This window comes from Megalopta genalis, chromosome 4 (assembly GCF_051020955.1).
Source record: "Megalopta genalis isolate 19385.01 chromosome 4, iyMegGena1_principal, whole genome shotgun sequence".
In the NCBI taxonomy this organism is placed as follows: Eukaryota; Metazoa; Arthropoda; class Insecta; order Hymenoptera; family Halictidae; genus Megalopta; species Megalopta genalis.
In genome coordinates, this window is record NC_135016.1 from 29943434 (window position 1) to 29960452 (window position 17019).

A 17019-nucleotide genomic window follows, 5' to 3' on the forward strand; every position below is an offset into this window, starting at 1 on the left:
CGAATATTCGTGCGATCCACGGAACCGGTTCTTCGATTTAACGATCGATTTTGGACGGTAGAATTGATCTCTTCCGTCCGGAAACCGATCGCGATGAACATCTAGAACAGAATGCACTAATAAATGAACGTGTCGGTTGAATGAACGAGTTCAAATTTTTATATTACTACGGGATTCGTTCAGCGAACAGTTGCAGAAGTTTCTTCTTCGATCGCCGTACACGCCGGCCAAATAAATATTTAAGCTCGCCGAATTAATTAACCCTTTGTATTACGATTTCTTTCATAGATACATCGATTAGCACTTTCTCTTTCTTAATGATTTAACCTTAATAGAGAACGAGACAAATGAGCCGTTTATTTCGAAAGTGGCATAAGTCACTTTACCGTAATGAGAAGTGGTGATTTTTTAATGTTTATACGAAATTATTTATACCGAGAAAAATATCAGTATCCTGAGATAACAAATACAAGTAAATCTTCTCGAAAGTTAGCATCCATATTGTTAAACGTGTTAAAACGCAAACCCTTAAGTTTGTATAAATAAAGTTTGTATAAATCGGATAATTGGAGCGGTGCTGTATCTTTACTTTGTTTTCGAACATAATTAACTTTATATTCATTGAATAAGACATATTAAATTCCTTTTTTGTGAATAGACAAAAAAGAATAGAAGTATTTGATAAGTCTTTTTCGTTAAATATATAAAGCTAATTATTTAAAAAAATGAGTAAAATATAACGATACAAAAATGTAATATATCTTATTCGATAAATGTAAACAAAGTGACTTATGCCACTTTCAAAATAAACGGCTGAAATGTTGTTTCTTGCACGCTTCCTGTTGCTTTTATTTCTAGATTTATTTGGCAGAATCTTATTTGTAATTTTAACCCTTAGGGGACCAAAACTATTTATTTCCAGTTTACACACCGCCAAGTCCAGACTGTTTTTCTCAGACGAAGAGAAATTTTTTACTGAAAATTTTTCTATCAAATATAGAGAAGAGATATTCATTTTAAAAAAATAAAACTTCGTTGATATATTTCCATCGAAACAATCGTGCCCATTCTTCCAATGTTTCCTGCCAGATTTTACGGTTTTATCGATCTCTGCCGCGTGTATGGCGGCATTGGACCGTTAAGGGTTAATTTTATTCGATTTCATTCGGAAGAATCAAATTTTATTTCGCTTAAAAGAAAAATAAATAGCATTCATATTTGGTAGACTGCATATGAAATCTTCATCGCGAGGCCGACACGTTGTTGCAGTGCAAACGGTTAACAAGATTGGACGCAATCCGCTGGAATAAAAAAAGAAATCTCATCTCATGGTGCACAGGGATGTTGTACTTACACGAGCCAAATAGATTGATCGAAGTATCTTCAACGGTTTCCGAGAAAAAAAATTTGCAGAGATCACTCTCGCGTCTGTTACACGATCCCATCCGATTACACGTCCCTGGCCGGTAAACAGGCAGGAATCGTGCTCGTCATTCAATCGACGCGCGTTCTTGCTCTCTAAATATTTGCCGCGATACACGTTTGGAAGTGCCTTGTGTTCCACGGGCCGGTCCGAAAGAGAAACAGGAAATTCTCCGATATTTTTCTGGCGGCGGCGGCGGCGCCCGCGATTCGATCGAGTTAACGATTTTCGTTTGCCGCGCAATTAGCTTCCCGTCGAGGGGCGGTCGAGAGGTGGCCGGGGGGTGCAAAAACGGGGGAGAGTCGAAACCGAGTTAACCGGTAATTCGAAAACACCGTAGTAATGGCCGCGAGGTTAATGTCGTTTGCGAAAGTTCGCCGATTATTGCGAAACGGCCCCCGCGGAACAGGTTCTCCTTGCACCGCTTCCGTTGCAACGTTGTGCCCACGCTTTTAGCGTTTTCTTTATTTTTTATCGTCGAGCCGCCCCGAGAAACATTTGCATATTCGTGGCCCGTTATCAGTATGCGAGGATCCGATGAAATTAATTTAAACCGGGTCGTGTAGGTCGAACGGCGTTCCCTTTCTTCCGAACGTTCGACCCTCTTTTTTTGACACCTCTCTCTCGTTTTTTCTCGCGCCCCTGTGCCCTTCCGATTTGGTCGCAAATTCGTTCCGGTATCGTTTGGACACGGAGACGATCGTTTGAAAATGTTCAGCGATCTCATTTCTCGTTGATAAAGTTTGTATAAATCGGATAATTGGAGCGGTGCTGTATCTTTACTTTGTTTTCGAACATAATTAACTTTATATTCATTGAATAAGACATATTAAATTCCTTTTTTGTGAATAGACAAAAAAGAATAGAAGTATTTGATAAGTCTTTTTCGTTAAATATAAAGCTAATTATTTTAAAAAATGAGTAAAATATAACGATACAAAAATGTAATATATCTTATTCGATAAATGTAAAGTCAATTAAAAAAAAAAAAATGAAAATAAAAAAGAATCGAAACATTAAATATCTTATTCGATAAATATGAGGCTAATTGTGCAAAAAGTCGCAATTTGTCACTTATCGATAACCGGTTCCACCGCGTTTGTCCGCCTTTTTTGCCATGTTTGTAACATAGTTGATCCAGTGGCAACGAACATTTCCATCGGCGAAACAACGAGCAAAGAGAGCAAGAAAATTACGATTGTATTCAGCCAGTGAAAGGTTAAGGCGCACTAGGTTAGCTCGCAGCCGTAAAAATATACGTAGCATGTACAAAATGAATAAATTAGAAATGTGTACTGTTTGAAATTACGAGCTTAGAAGCATAGGTTCGTCATCCGTGAATACGAATTTCTCCTTTCACGCTGCTTCTCAGCTTGATATTTCCGCGGATATAAAAAGTTGAAGGGTAGGAGGAAGCGTCGTAAAGTTCCATTCTGTCTCGTGTGTATTATTTTCAAGCCTCCGTCCGACTTTCAACTAGAAGAAGATGGAAAACCGCATGAAAACCAGGAGTCTATCGATCAGCTATTATTAGACCGCAGACCTTTACGTGAATTGACATTTTCGAAGGACCGTCTACGAATCGGGAATTCCTTGAAACATCCTACTAGAACATCTCCTTAAAATTAAATAGAATGTTGTCCAACGATCTTCACGGTCTTTACGTAATTCCGGTTCCTTGCTGCAAAAGATTGCATATAAAAGTCCGCGATCGCGCGCTTAGTTTTCCACGGGTTTTCCGACGACCATCGATCCGAGTCCCACATCAAGGCCCTATTAACCAAACGAAAATAAGCACGAAAGAGAAACGGAACAGAATCTGAAACGCCACAGAAATAACGAAAATACGTGCAACGTGATATGGAACGTCACCGACCAATCCCACGCGACGGTATAAACGGAAAAAGAAAAAGGTATACTACGTCGCGACGGTAAGGACGGGCCATACCAAATGAACACACGTATACTAAATCCAAAAAACTGGACAGCCATACTTGCAACCTTTGCTGAAACGAAAGCCTCGCGGTAGATCGCATACTATACGAACGCGGAACGACAAAGACAAAAGTTCGTCGTGAAACGAGACACCGGCGTAACAGTCGAAATTTGCCTATTTTCGTTTCCAGACTGTCGGACAATGTGAGGAGAAATTACTGTAACGGTTTGGAGCTCTCTGTTCTCTTCAACGACGCGAACGTATTCGAAAGCAACTTGGGCAACGTGTATTCGAGAGGACTGTAAATATTTACATTAGCTCTATCTCCCCTTCATTAGCTACCAAATTTCGAAGATACCGACGTCGCGCTCTCGCGGACAATTTCTGTACGACGAGTTTGTATGTATGTAGTTTTTCGACCCATTCCCGTCGCTACCAAGGTTACGTCGTCGACGCGACGTTAAAAAGTCCTCGGAAGGAAGACGAAGAGGACGAATGTATCCGTGAAAAAAATATATATTCGCGAACGGTGCACGATTTTGCAGGCAAAAGATCCAAGGACCCAGCGAGAGTTCGGTGAATCCCGGTGTCCTAAAAATTTCGCATCGGACGACGAGGTGTTCCGGCTTGACCGTCTGCGACCCTGAAGAGAGCAGGTACAGGCCGGTCCCGCAGCGCGGATCTCCGAAGAGTAAGAACTTGTTCGGATTCGCTGAACGCCGCGCCGCGCCGGCCTCTCTCCGTAATTACATTACCCGGGCAGAGAGCGGCGGGAACGCATTGAAAGCAACAAGAAGAGCCTAAGCCTACTGGAGCAGTCGGCGGAACAAGGACAGAGTGGACGGTGCACTGTCCGACCGGGCCAGGGGAGCTGGAAGGAAGCCCCATTGTGGCCAGGTTGCTTCTCTCTTCAGCGAACTCTGCTTCCATTTCCTCTGATCCTCTCTCTTTCTCTCTCACTCTCTCTCTCTCTCTCTCGCTCGCGCGCTCGCTGCGCTCCCCTCTATTTCTTTGGAGCACAGACTCCTTCCAGCGTGGAACCCGAGCGATTCTCAGGTGCGCAACACATTTCGGTCCCCTATTTTTCTTCTCGGCCAGCGCCAAGGCCTTTTGTCTCCCGTTCATTCCCCCCTCCGCCGTGATCACTGCCCCCTCTCGCCCCTCATTTCCCCCACCCGCGGATCGCTTTCTCCGTTTATCGTTGGTAGCGGGCCGATAGCCGATAGCGGTCGCCGCGACAGTTGGTACCTGGCGAACGGCTGGAGAACGCCGACGTCTCGCGTGTCGGTTCTCGTGCTTCCTCGGCTCCTCGCGCGTCATACGAAACGAAACGTCAAGCTGCCACCGTCCGGCCAGTGTCTCTCCTCGTGCTCTTCCCTTCTTCCTTCCTCTTCCGTCCCCGAGTCCCCCGGTGGTCCCCAAGAGGCCCCTCTTCGACGTCCCGCGTCCCTTCGATTCCCTACGATTCTCTCTCGTCGCAGTCGAGACTGTACTCTGATCTTGCTCCCCCTCCAAGCATCTCAGCAGATCGCGCTCCTAGTACCTTCCATCCTAACGTCTCTTCAACGTTCGCTACCTCCGAGTCACCTGTGATCATTTTCTGCGTCTTGGCAGTGCCTCGTCGTTTTCGGTCCACAGAAATATCTCCGACTGTTTCATCCACGTTCAGGTATTCGTTTCTTCGATTCGACGTGCCCTCTTCACCTTCTTCGTTCGTAGTTTCGATCAACCCGGATGCGACTAATCGTCGAGTGCTCGAGTGGTTTCTCGTGTTCCTGAATGTTCTCACGAATGAAGCTCGTGTAAATCGGTCGAAGATTTTCACCTTTTCTTCTTCATATTCATCGCTACTTACTACTCGGATCTTCGCGACGAAGATCACCTGACTCTTCGAAGCTGTTGCTTCGTCATCCTTTTCGCCGGTGTACCTTTTCTCGGGTCCGAGATCGGTGTATTCTCGCGTGTCCGACGAATTTTTGTTCGTCACTTAGAATTTCGAACGTCGTTTCGAAGATTACTTAAAACATTTCGCATATCGTCTTCCTCATCCGACGAATTCTTGTTCGTCACTTAGAATTTCGAACGTCGTTTTGAACGTCGTTTCAAACATTATTTAAAACATCGTTTCGCATATCGCCTTCCTCATGAATTTCAACGCCGTCCTGAACGTCATCTTGTTCATGATTTTATCCATTGTCGCCTTCGTCGTTTCGAATATCATCTTGACCGTGATTCTATTCATCGCTTTACTCGTCACTTTGTTCGTCGCTTTATTCATTTTCGTCATCGTCTTGTGCATCATTTTCTTCGTTATCTTCTTCATCGTCTTGAACATAATTTGAAAGGAAAAAGAACCACATCGTTTCAAACGTCATCTCTTCGACCATCTTCATCGCCGTCCTCTTCAACACCTTGATCTCACATCGTCCACCGCAGAGCCGCTGTCAGCCATCTTCGACAGTCCGTTCGCGGTCTCTTGGCGAGATCGCATCGTGGTTGAACATTGTTCGGCCGGTTCGCAGTGAACCCGCGCGAGTGTGTGTCTGGCTCGGTGGTGGCTGGCTCAGTGTCGGTTCGATGTTCGGCTTGGGAAGCAGGAAGGTGCTCAAGTACTCGGCCATCGACACGTCCCTCTCCATCGACGTCGAGGACACCGTCACGTGCTTCTGCAGGTCAGTCATCGCGCGTGCTGCGTATCTACTCGGGCGCGCGCGCGCGCGCGCGTGTCTCTTGCTACGAGTTTAGCAGCGTTTATACGTATGTATGTACATAGAGAGGTGTCTTCGACGACTCTGTTCGTCGCCCTCGCCTCTCGGTCCATGGGGGGAAAATTACGCGCGCGTCGTCGTTCTATGGAACGACGGATCGCACGGTGACTTTCTCCGTGAGAAAGGCCGGAGCCTGACTGGTCCGAGAGATTTCACGCGCTTCGAGGTTGCACACGCGGTGTGTCGGCTTTTTGCTGGAAACGGGACTTCACGGTCGCCCGCAGTTCGCGCTGTTGCGAATTTGCCCGCAGATTGCGTCGTACACGTAATTGCCTCGAATATGGTTGGATCTCGAATCTTTGAATTACTTAACGCAATAAGATGTACGAATTTTTATTTCTTTGTAACGTTTTAAATTGTTATATCGCATTTATTTTATTTTTATCTTTCTCTACTTTTTATCTGATTTTTTAAATATTTGTCACCTTTCTATCTTTATTTTATTCTTTTAGATTTTTATCTTTTTATTTTTACTCTATTTCTCTATATCTTTTCTCTTTCTTTTCACACTACTTCTTCCATTCTGTTTTCATCTTTGTTACCTTTTTTTTTAATTTGTCGTACGCGCTGCATACAACAATTTTCTATTCTTATTTTATTTTCGCATCTTTTTTGTGCGTTTCTATTTATTTTTATCTGCCTATCTTTTTATCACTTTTTCCATTTGTCGCATCGACTAAATGAAGCAATACGAACGACGTGTTGTCTGCTTCGCTAGAGAAGAGAACTAGGAAAATATATAACCTTGAGCGCTTGTAGCTGTGTGCTCGACGCACTCGCGCACACGTAATTTTCATTGTGAATTTTATCTGATAAGAAACGAGATGATCAGTTTATCGAGCCTTGAAACTTTACAGCTGTTATACTCGACGCGCTCGTGCACGGTAACAAATGCACGAAATCCGCGCGGTCTCGACGATTGCAACCTGCTGCTTAGCCAGACTTGCAGAGACGTTTCTGCATAATTTTCCATCCGATGAAATACTTCGTGGGAAAATACGCTGCCGTATAACGCTCCCGTTTTATCGAACGCGAAGTTTTCTCGCTTGTTCTCGATTCTGTGCCCGCAGGATCGTAATTCGCCAATAACCAGACTACGGATGTTTATGCGAGATAAAAAGTTCGCGCATCGGTTGCAAGAAACAGGAAACCGCGCAAGCTTTTATTCCAGTCTTGAATAATTTCAATGCGTTATAAATAGACCGCGGATTTTGTGCAATTGTGGCGAAATCGTGTGTGGTCGCCGTTTAAAATAGGAAAACGATTGAATCGATTACGAAATGTCAAGGTATTGGTTTCGATTTATTAAAATTATTGGTTGAAGAAACAACTTGCTATTTGGTTTCGGTTTTTGCCAATCGATGCGAACAATTTTTATTTTGCATAAAACTCTTGCTACAAGGTCTAATTACAAGATAATAACATACTGTCATACTCTAAAGGTCCAGTTACAAATAATACAATCGCGTTCGTTTTCGACTCATTTTTGTCGTAAATGCGTACAAATTGCGCGGTCCACGGTTTAAAATTGCAATAACAGGAGAACAATTTCTTGTCTTACGTGAAAAGTTCGCCGTAGATTCAGTCATTGAATTAATTTCATGTAATGGACGAACGAATGTTATCGCGCGTGCATAAAATCAACGGTCTATTAATAACGATGGAAATTGCAATAATTCGATTGCTTAAGTAATTGACGCTAACTATCTAAACGTCGATCGGGGCAATTGCAGGAAATTATATCGAACGAACGCGGAAAGTAACTCGCGAGATCGATCGAACGGCGTGGCGTTTTAATCGTCGTGATCGGTGTGCAATTAGATCGCGTTTCGACCGACTTCGTCCCGCGTTTAACGAACATAATTTGCACACAATTCTGCCGAGTTTTCCCAAACAGGAGCAATTTCGTTATCCCAGATTTCTAATAACCGGAGAAAACCCGGAGACTGTTAGCGGCTCGCGCGGCTTTCGCGCGTTTCCTCCGTTTTCGATTAATTGGATTCGACTCGTGCCGCGTTAATCAACAGGTGATTTAGTTGTTCGGTGCGACTAGGAATAGGTGGCGCGCGCGATAGGCCACGTTAATTATTCGGCAAACAATATCCCGGGGATTATCATACAGATTGTTTTCACAGATATACGACAGGCGTTGTTCTCTTCTTTGCCTTTTCGATTAGGCCGACAATGTGATACGTGCTCGAAGATAACGATGCGATGGCGACCGCCTATTTTATTCTCGTCGATCGCGATCCGTGGATCGACAGCTGCTCTCGATCGCTCTAATGGGCACGATACGATCGTTTTCTGTTAACGAGTTCGGTCTAATTAAGTTCGAATTAATACACCGATGGAAATATTTGCTCGATATTTCACGGCTTATAAATGTTGTCCAATTAAAAATATGCAAGTGTTTTTTTGAACATTATATCTAATTTAGAGCAATTTTAATCTCTCTCTCTCTCTCTCTCTCTCTCTCTCACACTCTCTTGAGATTACTTGCATTACATCGAATGTGCGCGTTGTCAAAATTATATATGTTTTACATTTTTACATTATTTCACACAGGTAGTTCGTACATAATAGACATATATTACACACGATGTAATTATAAAATAAAATATAATTGAAATACAATGTAATCGAAATAAAAATAATAAATTGAGCAATTTAATTACAGTTAAATTAAACAGTCGGAACTCCGACACCGACGTTCAAACAAGATTTGAAATTCACGCCCGTATCGGTTTCGTCGAAAACAAAATTGCGAAAGTTCGCGCGATTTTCCGCACACGCCGTAGCAGGAAGTGCTTCGAGCGCAGAATTTCGGTGTCGTTCGCGGGAGCTCTCGATAAGACTTCGATTCCGGCTCGTCGGTCGGCTGTGTTTGCATATTCTCTCAGCTCTCGCGTTTGAAAACGTTGGCCAGCTGTTATCAGTTCGTGTAAACAATGATCCGGGGAAAACGAGCGCGCCGCGCTATACGTATAGCATCATCGCGCTCGAACAGAATCGAATCCGTGGTTCGTTTTAACGCCGCGTCTTCATGCCAAGAGTGTACCTTCGCCGAGAACCATTATTTAGCGAGATAATTGCCGGCCCCCGGTATCATTGTTTCGCGTTTTCTTATTCATTAGGAACGGCACGTAAGTGGAATCGACTCGAGAACCTGTATTGTCTGTTTCAGTGGACACTTGAACGGTCTGCTCTGGTTAGATTAATTGGCTGCCGGTGTCCTCGAGAGATGCAGCTCCGGCTTCCCGATGTTCCTACAGCTTCTTTTTCCTTTCGTTGCCGCGATCCCGGTTCCTGCTGCACAACCGATTCAAGAATCCTGTCAAATAACGCTCGAATGTGGCAGTCCCCGTTCGAATCGACTTTAGACACGATACAAATTTTAATACAAATTAATGCGAATAAAGAATACGTTCTATTTAAATTATTAGGGTGTCCCATAAGTTTCTTCCCTTTTTTTGATGCGAAATGAATACACGATATCTTTTGTTTAAGATGGATTTATTATGATATATATGAACCGTTCTGTTCTATAACCTTCTTCCATCTGTCAGGAAGCCTCATTATGCCCTCTTTCCAAAATTGTTGAGGCTTATTTGCAAAATATTGTTCAAGGTGCGTTTTTATTTCGCTTACGAATTTAAACCGTTTTTCACGGAGAGAATTTTTTAACGAGAAGGACAAGTAATAATCGGGATGGAGCAATGTCTGGAGAGTACGGAGGATGAGGTAGAACGTTCCAATCGAACTGCAATAATTTTTGTCTTACGAACAACGCAACACGCGGTTTTGCATTGTCGCGATGAAAAACGACGCCGCGTCGGTTCGCCAATTCTGGCCGTTTTTCTTCTATGGTGGCTTTCAATTCATCGAGTTGATTACAATATTTAGACGAATCGATCGTTTCACCTTGAGAATGGAGCTCGTGGTAGACTACGCCTTTCCAGTCCCAACAAACGCACGAAAGAACTTTCTTCGGATGAAGTCCTGACTTCGCAACAATTGAGGGACTATTTCCTTTTGACCAAGTTCGTTTTCGATGCACATTTTGGTATAAAATCCAAGTCTCGTCTCCAGTGACAAGTCTCTTTAGGAAAGGATTTCTTCCATGTCGTTGGAGAAGCAAATCGCACGTAGAGACGCGGTTCATAAGGCTGGTGTCAACACCTATCGACGGTGTGGAACTTCGAATCGATTCACATATCTCATCTTGATTAAATGCTTATGTACCGTTGTCCTGGGTATGTTAGTGGCATCCGCTATTTCGCACACACTATATCGCGAATTTTCAGCGAGCATATCTTTGACAAGGTCCGCATCCGTCGTTGTTGGACGGCCGCTGCGGTCTTCGTCTTTCAAATCAAAATTGCCAGCTTTAAATCTCTCAAATCAATTGCGGACTGTCCTAATAGTCGTAGAACCATCACTGTAAACGGTACAAATCTCGTTTGCAGTGTCCTTTGCCCTATCACTTTTTTTAAAGCAATAAAGCATAACATGCCGCAAATGCTTATTTTGGCTATCCATATCGAACGGCGCAGAAAAAATTTGATAAGGAACTTTGTCACCAACGAAACATACTCTAAAAGAGCTCTGGGACGACTGCAACCGATACCCTGAACAGCCAAGAGATAAGCCTACGTGTTTATATAAACACAGCCAGTTAAAGTCATTCGTAGCGCGGCGCGGAAGGGACTTATGGGACACCCTAATACATTGTATTTCAGTTACAATGTACAGTAATGTCTCTCTAATCGACGCTCAGATTGCCCACAAAAATAGACAATATTGGAAAATGAGATACAATTGTTCGAGCCTTGTGGCTCATTTTTTATGATTATCGATTGTCAACAACTATAAAAACGAGCTGCAAGGCTCGAATAATCGTATCTGCTCTTCCCAAATTGTCGATCTTTGCTCACAATCTGAGTCGCCAATTAGGGAGACATTACCGTATTTCGATTTCAGGTTAAGGAAAATAGTCGGATTGTTGTTGAACGAAAGCTTTTTGATAGTTCAAAAGTTCGATGATATAATATGTAATAATAAATATAATAATATAATAATTAATATAATAATGTAATAATTCATATAATAATTAATATAATAATGTAATAATATGATAATAAACCATTACATATTTCTTGCAGCGTGCCTGTTCTACAAGTCGCTTTCTCGATTTATTTTGCGTCGTTTGTTCTATGAAATAAAACATTAAGGACGATTTTAATGTTTATAAAACTAAGCAATCTTGTAAATTAGAATGTTGGAGAAAAGAATTTCATCGCAGGCTAATAAAATTCCTGTTTTATAGAACAGAAGCCTGCATTTAATTAAATAGTAACCACTTTAGGCATTAAAATAATATATTGTCGAAATTAACACAACTTTGGACATCTTCGAACCTTGGTACCGTTTATTTTTTGTCGCAATTTTTTTTTATGGGACAATTTTAGTACTGTCCATCGCTCGGAAGAAGTCCGTCGTTTCGACAGACGGGCAAAAGGGGGTAGTCCCGTAGTCTCAACTCTTCTATGACCTCTCGCAACCCACTTCTATCGGTAAACGAGAAGCCAGCAAGCCAACCGACGCGAGGAGCAAGGGGCAAGGGGAATTGGTCGCCCGCTCCACCTAATCGCGTCTCTTGTTCAGCGCGCGTAACTTAGCCAATAATAATCAAACGTCTGGGATCAAACAAAATTGGAAGAGGCTAGGTGGAGCGGACCACCGATTCCCCTTGCCTCTTGCCCCTTGCATCATTTAGTTTACGCGTAGTGTTTAATTTTTTCATTTCTCGACATTACCTTCAGGTTTTTAACATTATACGTTAACCTGGGCGTAAGATATATGATGCAACGTCAATATAAAAATGCGTATAGTACAACATAGTACTATTATATATATATATATATGATGATGATATAATATATATATGAATTCATATATATGTATATTATATAGTACATAGTACTGTTATAGATATATTCGTAGCGATAAAAAATTAATTAAGATGCTAATCAGTACGTAGTAATTACAAATAATCATGTGTTCGTCAGAACAATCTAAAGTTAACCCTTAGCGCTCCACGCGTTTCTCGAGTACTACCTACCAGCGACTCCGGCACATTTTTGGAGCAAAACGCCCGAGATAAAGGAAGTCTTATTTTGAGCGGAAAAGATTACGCGTCCTTGTGAAAGCGTTTGATTTTATTCGTTTTATGTTGCTGAGTATAAAAATGATCAAAAGATGTTTTAATCGTAATGGTATCTACTTAACATTGTGCGAGGTCGGTGCATCGACATCGTGAATTGTGACCGAAATTTCCAAGCAGCAAATGCATCCTCATCGAAATGGGTAAATTTACTATTAACGATAATCTTCGCAATTCTCAAATAAATATATCCCTCGTATTCTTTGACGCGATTTATTATAAAATTAGCATTGCGAATCGTCTGCTGAATTCGGTTTGGATACGGAATTATTGAAACAAAAATATCTTTTGCGCGAGTTTGCCGGAATTTTTTTATTGTTAATCTTCGCTGGAATCGGCTCAATTCATAATTAAATTAAATTAAAAATTAGTAAATATTCTTCGGACGTTCTAAAATAAAGTTGAACAGCGTTTTTCTGAAAAATATCATTACCAGCAACTCCGGCACATTTTTGGAGCAAAACGCCCGAGATAAAGGAAGTCTTATTTTGAGCGGAAAAGATTACGCGTCCTTGCGAAAGCGTCTGATTTTATTCATTTTATGTTGCTAAGTATAAAAATGGGCAAAAAATGTTTTCATCGTAATGGTACACGCGCTAAGCACGTTTTCACTGCAAATAACAATTGCCAACGTCGACAAAAACATAGCATCTTCGGTGTAATCATGCTAAAAACATCGGGCTCCGCAGCAGAGCCTTCGGATTTACGGAACAAATGACGGATGTCTCCATAGCGGAGCCAACGGAGCGTTAAGGGTTAATGCTTTGGGGATAAGTCAATGCTCTTGCATCTTGTATTTGTTGCCACTGTTTCACTTTGTCACAATTATTCTACGCCTTCTGACTCCCGTCGCGCGTCTCGCTCACTCGTGGTCGCGTAAATAATACGTGCGCGCGCACACACACGAAGCACAGGCTCGCGCGCCTGATGGGCTCCTAGCCGAAAATGGCGATCACGGGGGAGCGAGACGGTGACGTAGCGTTGTTTGTTTTGAATCGGCCGGATTCCGAGTCCCTCGTTCCGTGGAAATACCGTGTTGCGGTTAACTTGGGGCTAGTAGGAACGAATCGTTTCTATCAATATGGGAAACGTGTTTACCCTACTTCTGCGAGAGAATGGAGTGGGGTGTCGGGGATCGGTCCTACACTTTTTCTTTCAGCTGACTTTTTCCGAGAAACGGACAGAGTGCCGAGGCACACGCATAAATATTTTCGAAGCCGTGCGTTCGTTAATTACGTTCTTAACACTTTATTCGCCTAAAGCGTATTAATAGGCTCTCGAGTGACCTAACCGTGTCTACGAGCAAGCGGATAATTTTCTCTTAACGCTAGTTTCAAAAGAACTTGTTATATTAACGTAAATCATTCGATGGATTATGGATACGATTATTATAGTCTTTGAACAATCTTTTACGAAATTCTGAACTGTTAATCTTCGATTTGAAAATATTAAAAAACTACCGGCAGATAAAGCGTTAAAAATCCTCCAGATCTTTTCCATTTGCGATGTTTGTTATTTTCTATCAAAGTTTAATTTTTGTCTAATTTTATTAGCACCAGATCTACCAAACCGATCAGAATGACTGCTTCTTTTTCTTTTCTCTTTCAGTTACTGAAACTATAGAAACGTATCAATGAAAAATGTTTTTTTTACTAAACTTCTTTACTGCAGCATATACTGTATAAGAAATCGTAGAAAGTTTGAATAAATCGAATCTAAAGATCGTTATGAAAAAATGTATATTAGTCGCGGTTAGAGCTCGGTACAGTAATGTCTCTCTAATTGACGCTCAGATTGTCCTGAAAAATGGACAATTTGGGAAGAGGAGATGCGATTATTCGAGCCTTGCGGTTCGTTTTCATAGTTACAAATTGTCAAGAAATGAGCCGTTTATTTTGAAAGTGGCATAAGTCACTTTTTCAAAAAAATCGAGTTAATGGTAACAGTAATTACAATTGAACGGTATCTTTTCATTTAAAAAGAAAAAGTGACTTATGACACTTTCAAAATAAACGGCTCAAATATAAAAACGAGCTGCGAGGCTCGAATAACCTGAGCGTCAGTAAGGGAGACATTACTGTACAGTAATGTTCCCCAAACTGACGCTCGATATGCGCACAAAAATGGACAATTTGGGAAGAGGAGATGCGATTATTCGAGCCTCGCGGTTCGTTTTCATAGTTACAAATTGTCAAGAAATGAGCCGTTTATTTTGAAAGTGGCATAAGTCACTTTTTCAAAAAAATCGAGTTAATGGTAACAGTAATTACAATTGAACGGTATCTTTTCATTTAAAAAGAAAAAATGACTTATGACACTTTCAAAATAAACGGCTCAAATATAAAAACGAGCTGCGAGGCTCGAATAACCTGAGCGTCAGTAAGGGAGACATTACTGTACAGTAATGTTTCCCAAACTGACGCTCGATTTGCGCACAAAAATGGACAATTTGGGAAGCGGAGATGCGATTATTCGAACCTTGCTCGAACAATCGTATCTCCTCTTCCAAAATTGTCCATTTTTGTGCGCAATTAGAGAGACATTACTGTAGTTCTAGTATTAATCCGACCGAGAAAAAGCGTGAAGCGGAATCGATCGAAGCTGCCTGCGGAAGGTGGACGGTGTTAAAATGTTGCGTCGAACAAAGCCGCGTTATAAGCGTTCTTAGCGATTAGGAAAATCTAGAATGGCATTGAATGCGGCTCGCGTTCCTCGACTTCGCGACTTTCACAACGCGCAGTATTCCGCTGAACGTGGCTAAAAATGTTTGTCGATTCACGAACGAACTATACCTGCTCGCTCGCCGCTCGAAAGTCCGGGATCGCTCGTTCAACGAGATCCATTTATTATCGCGAACGAATGTTCGAATTTTTAAATATTCCACACGCCAAGACGCAGAAATGCGGCGAGACGATAAGATTACGATCGTTAACGTTTATTTATAGAAAATTATCATTCCGTTCTTCCTCTTGATTGTTCTACGAATATCGTTCGCTCGAAGGAAAATTTTTTCGAATTATCGGTCTTATCTAAATTGTCATCTAACCGAAGTCGATATGGAAATTAACTACGGATCGCAAAGTTTTAGAAAGATTCAATTGACTCCGATTGCTCGAATTTCATTTTTAGCAACAATGCGGCGTGCGCAATTTTTAACTTTATGTATCAGAGTAAACTTAATTTTTTGTTCAAATTGTGAATTCGTTATTAATTTGCATTTGTCGGTTTCGAATTACGCTTACCGGCAAAAGTTCAGAAACTTTGCGTATCATCGAGTTCAATGGTAACATTCGAGTTTCGATATTCTAATGAATATCAAAGCCTTATTAAATTAAGATGTTCTTATTATAATGAAGCATTCAACGCATTGTTTAGATTGCAGTATTGTTTTCTTTAGTGGATACGACTAGTGAAAAGGATAATAGAAATAAATAAAGAAAATTAGATGAATACGAATAAAAGATAAATAAAAGAGCACAAAATAGAAAAATAAAATAATAATAGAAAATTGGAAAGGTATGAATAAAAAGAATCGAATTAAAAATTCACAAATGCAGATTGAAGTATCAAAGAGATTGCTGTGGAGAAATCGTGGCGCGTTAGCTTTTCGAGCGTCACATTTGTTAGCAGCGAGATTCTCGGCTGTAGGTCGCAAGCGGAAAAGTGAAATCCGCCGCGGAAAATATTTATTATTCGCGCGTGCCGTCACGCAGCACTATCTCGCGTTCGAACTAAGCACGTCGCGTCAGAATTATAAAAAAAAAGAGAGAGAGAGAGAGAGGGAGAGAGGGAACAGAGTTGCGTAATTCGTGCGAGTGCGCGCGGTGTGTTTCGTAAATCACGGGACGAGCGAGTAAATAAAAAGACTATGGTCGCGCCGCGCCGGTGCACAAAGAATTTTCCGTGATTTCTGGCGGCCTTGAATCCGCGAGCTCGAATCATCAAAGCAGAATAATAAAACCGCGACAATCGGAAGGATACGTTGGAAATTGTCGGAGCCTGTTGTGCCAGCTAATTAAGTTGTCCGACAGATGAGAACCCTTTTTCCTGAACCAAAAAGAATGCAACTTCCACGAATGATTTTCTTGCGCTGTTCGCATTGCAACATCTCATTGCCGCTTTTGATCCACGGTTCTTTCGATAACTGCTCAATTATTTTATGTTGCGCAACCAGTGCGAAATTAATTTGATGTTTCCGTTTGACTTCGGTCGACGTCGAGCAAAATTATACAATTATTTTATTAAACACCGTGGATCGACGTGTCGGATCATTTTATGCTTATGACACCAGATGCTAAATATGCGGCGGCTATTTTAATGGATGCAATGATTTGCAGGCATTTACAATTTGCATGCGTTTCAAGCATCTAAAGCAGTCGAGAGACTCTTTTAACGCATTCACATAATCTTCTTCTAAACGATTAGTGTGCCAGCCAGGATTGATTGTCATTGCCAGCTTTCTTGAAAAGTAGACCGGTCTTATAAAGACATAAAAAGCGAGCGCGAAAACGATGAAAGGAATGTTCCAATTACGATCGCAGTTCGGTCTGCGGTTATTCGATGAGCTTATTTCTTGCATCGATTTCGGAAATTTAAAGCAAACGTGCACGTGACAATAAAAGTTGATACATCGTCGTTTTAATTTTCGAAAAATCGAATATAGCAACGG

General features: G+C 41.6%; 1 protein-coding gene across 7 annotated transcripts in view; it reads left to right on the forward strand.

The window, feature by feature from the left end:
• The window catches only part of Mob2 (MOB kinase activator 2), a 110040-nt gene that overhangs the window by 19394 nt on the left and 73627 nt on the right, over positions 1 to 17019 (forward strand). Inside the window, exons 1-2 of one of the 7 annotated variants that reach the window (XM_033466937.2) lie at positions 4313 to 5028; positions 5705 to 6031. The exons of 3 other annotated variants lie outside the window; for them this stretch is intronic. Coding sequence is in view for 2 of the 4 variants with exons in the window: in XM_033466939.2 (XP_033322830.1) it covers positions 5937 to 6031 (95 nt within the window). In the remaining 2 variants the exon portion in view is untranslated. Of the gene's footprint in view, positions 1 to 4312; positions 5029 to 5704; positions 6032 to 17019 lie in introns of those variants that run through there. 3 more of the 7 variants (XM_076520940.1, XM_033466939.2, XM_076520941.1) reach the window with 3 other exon arrangements.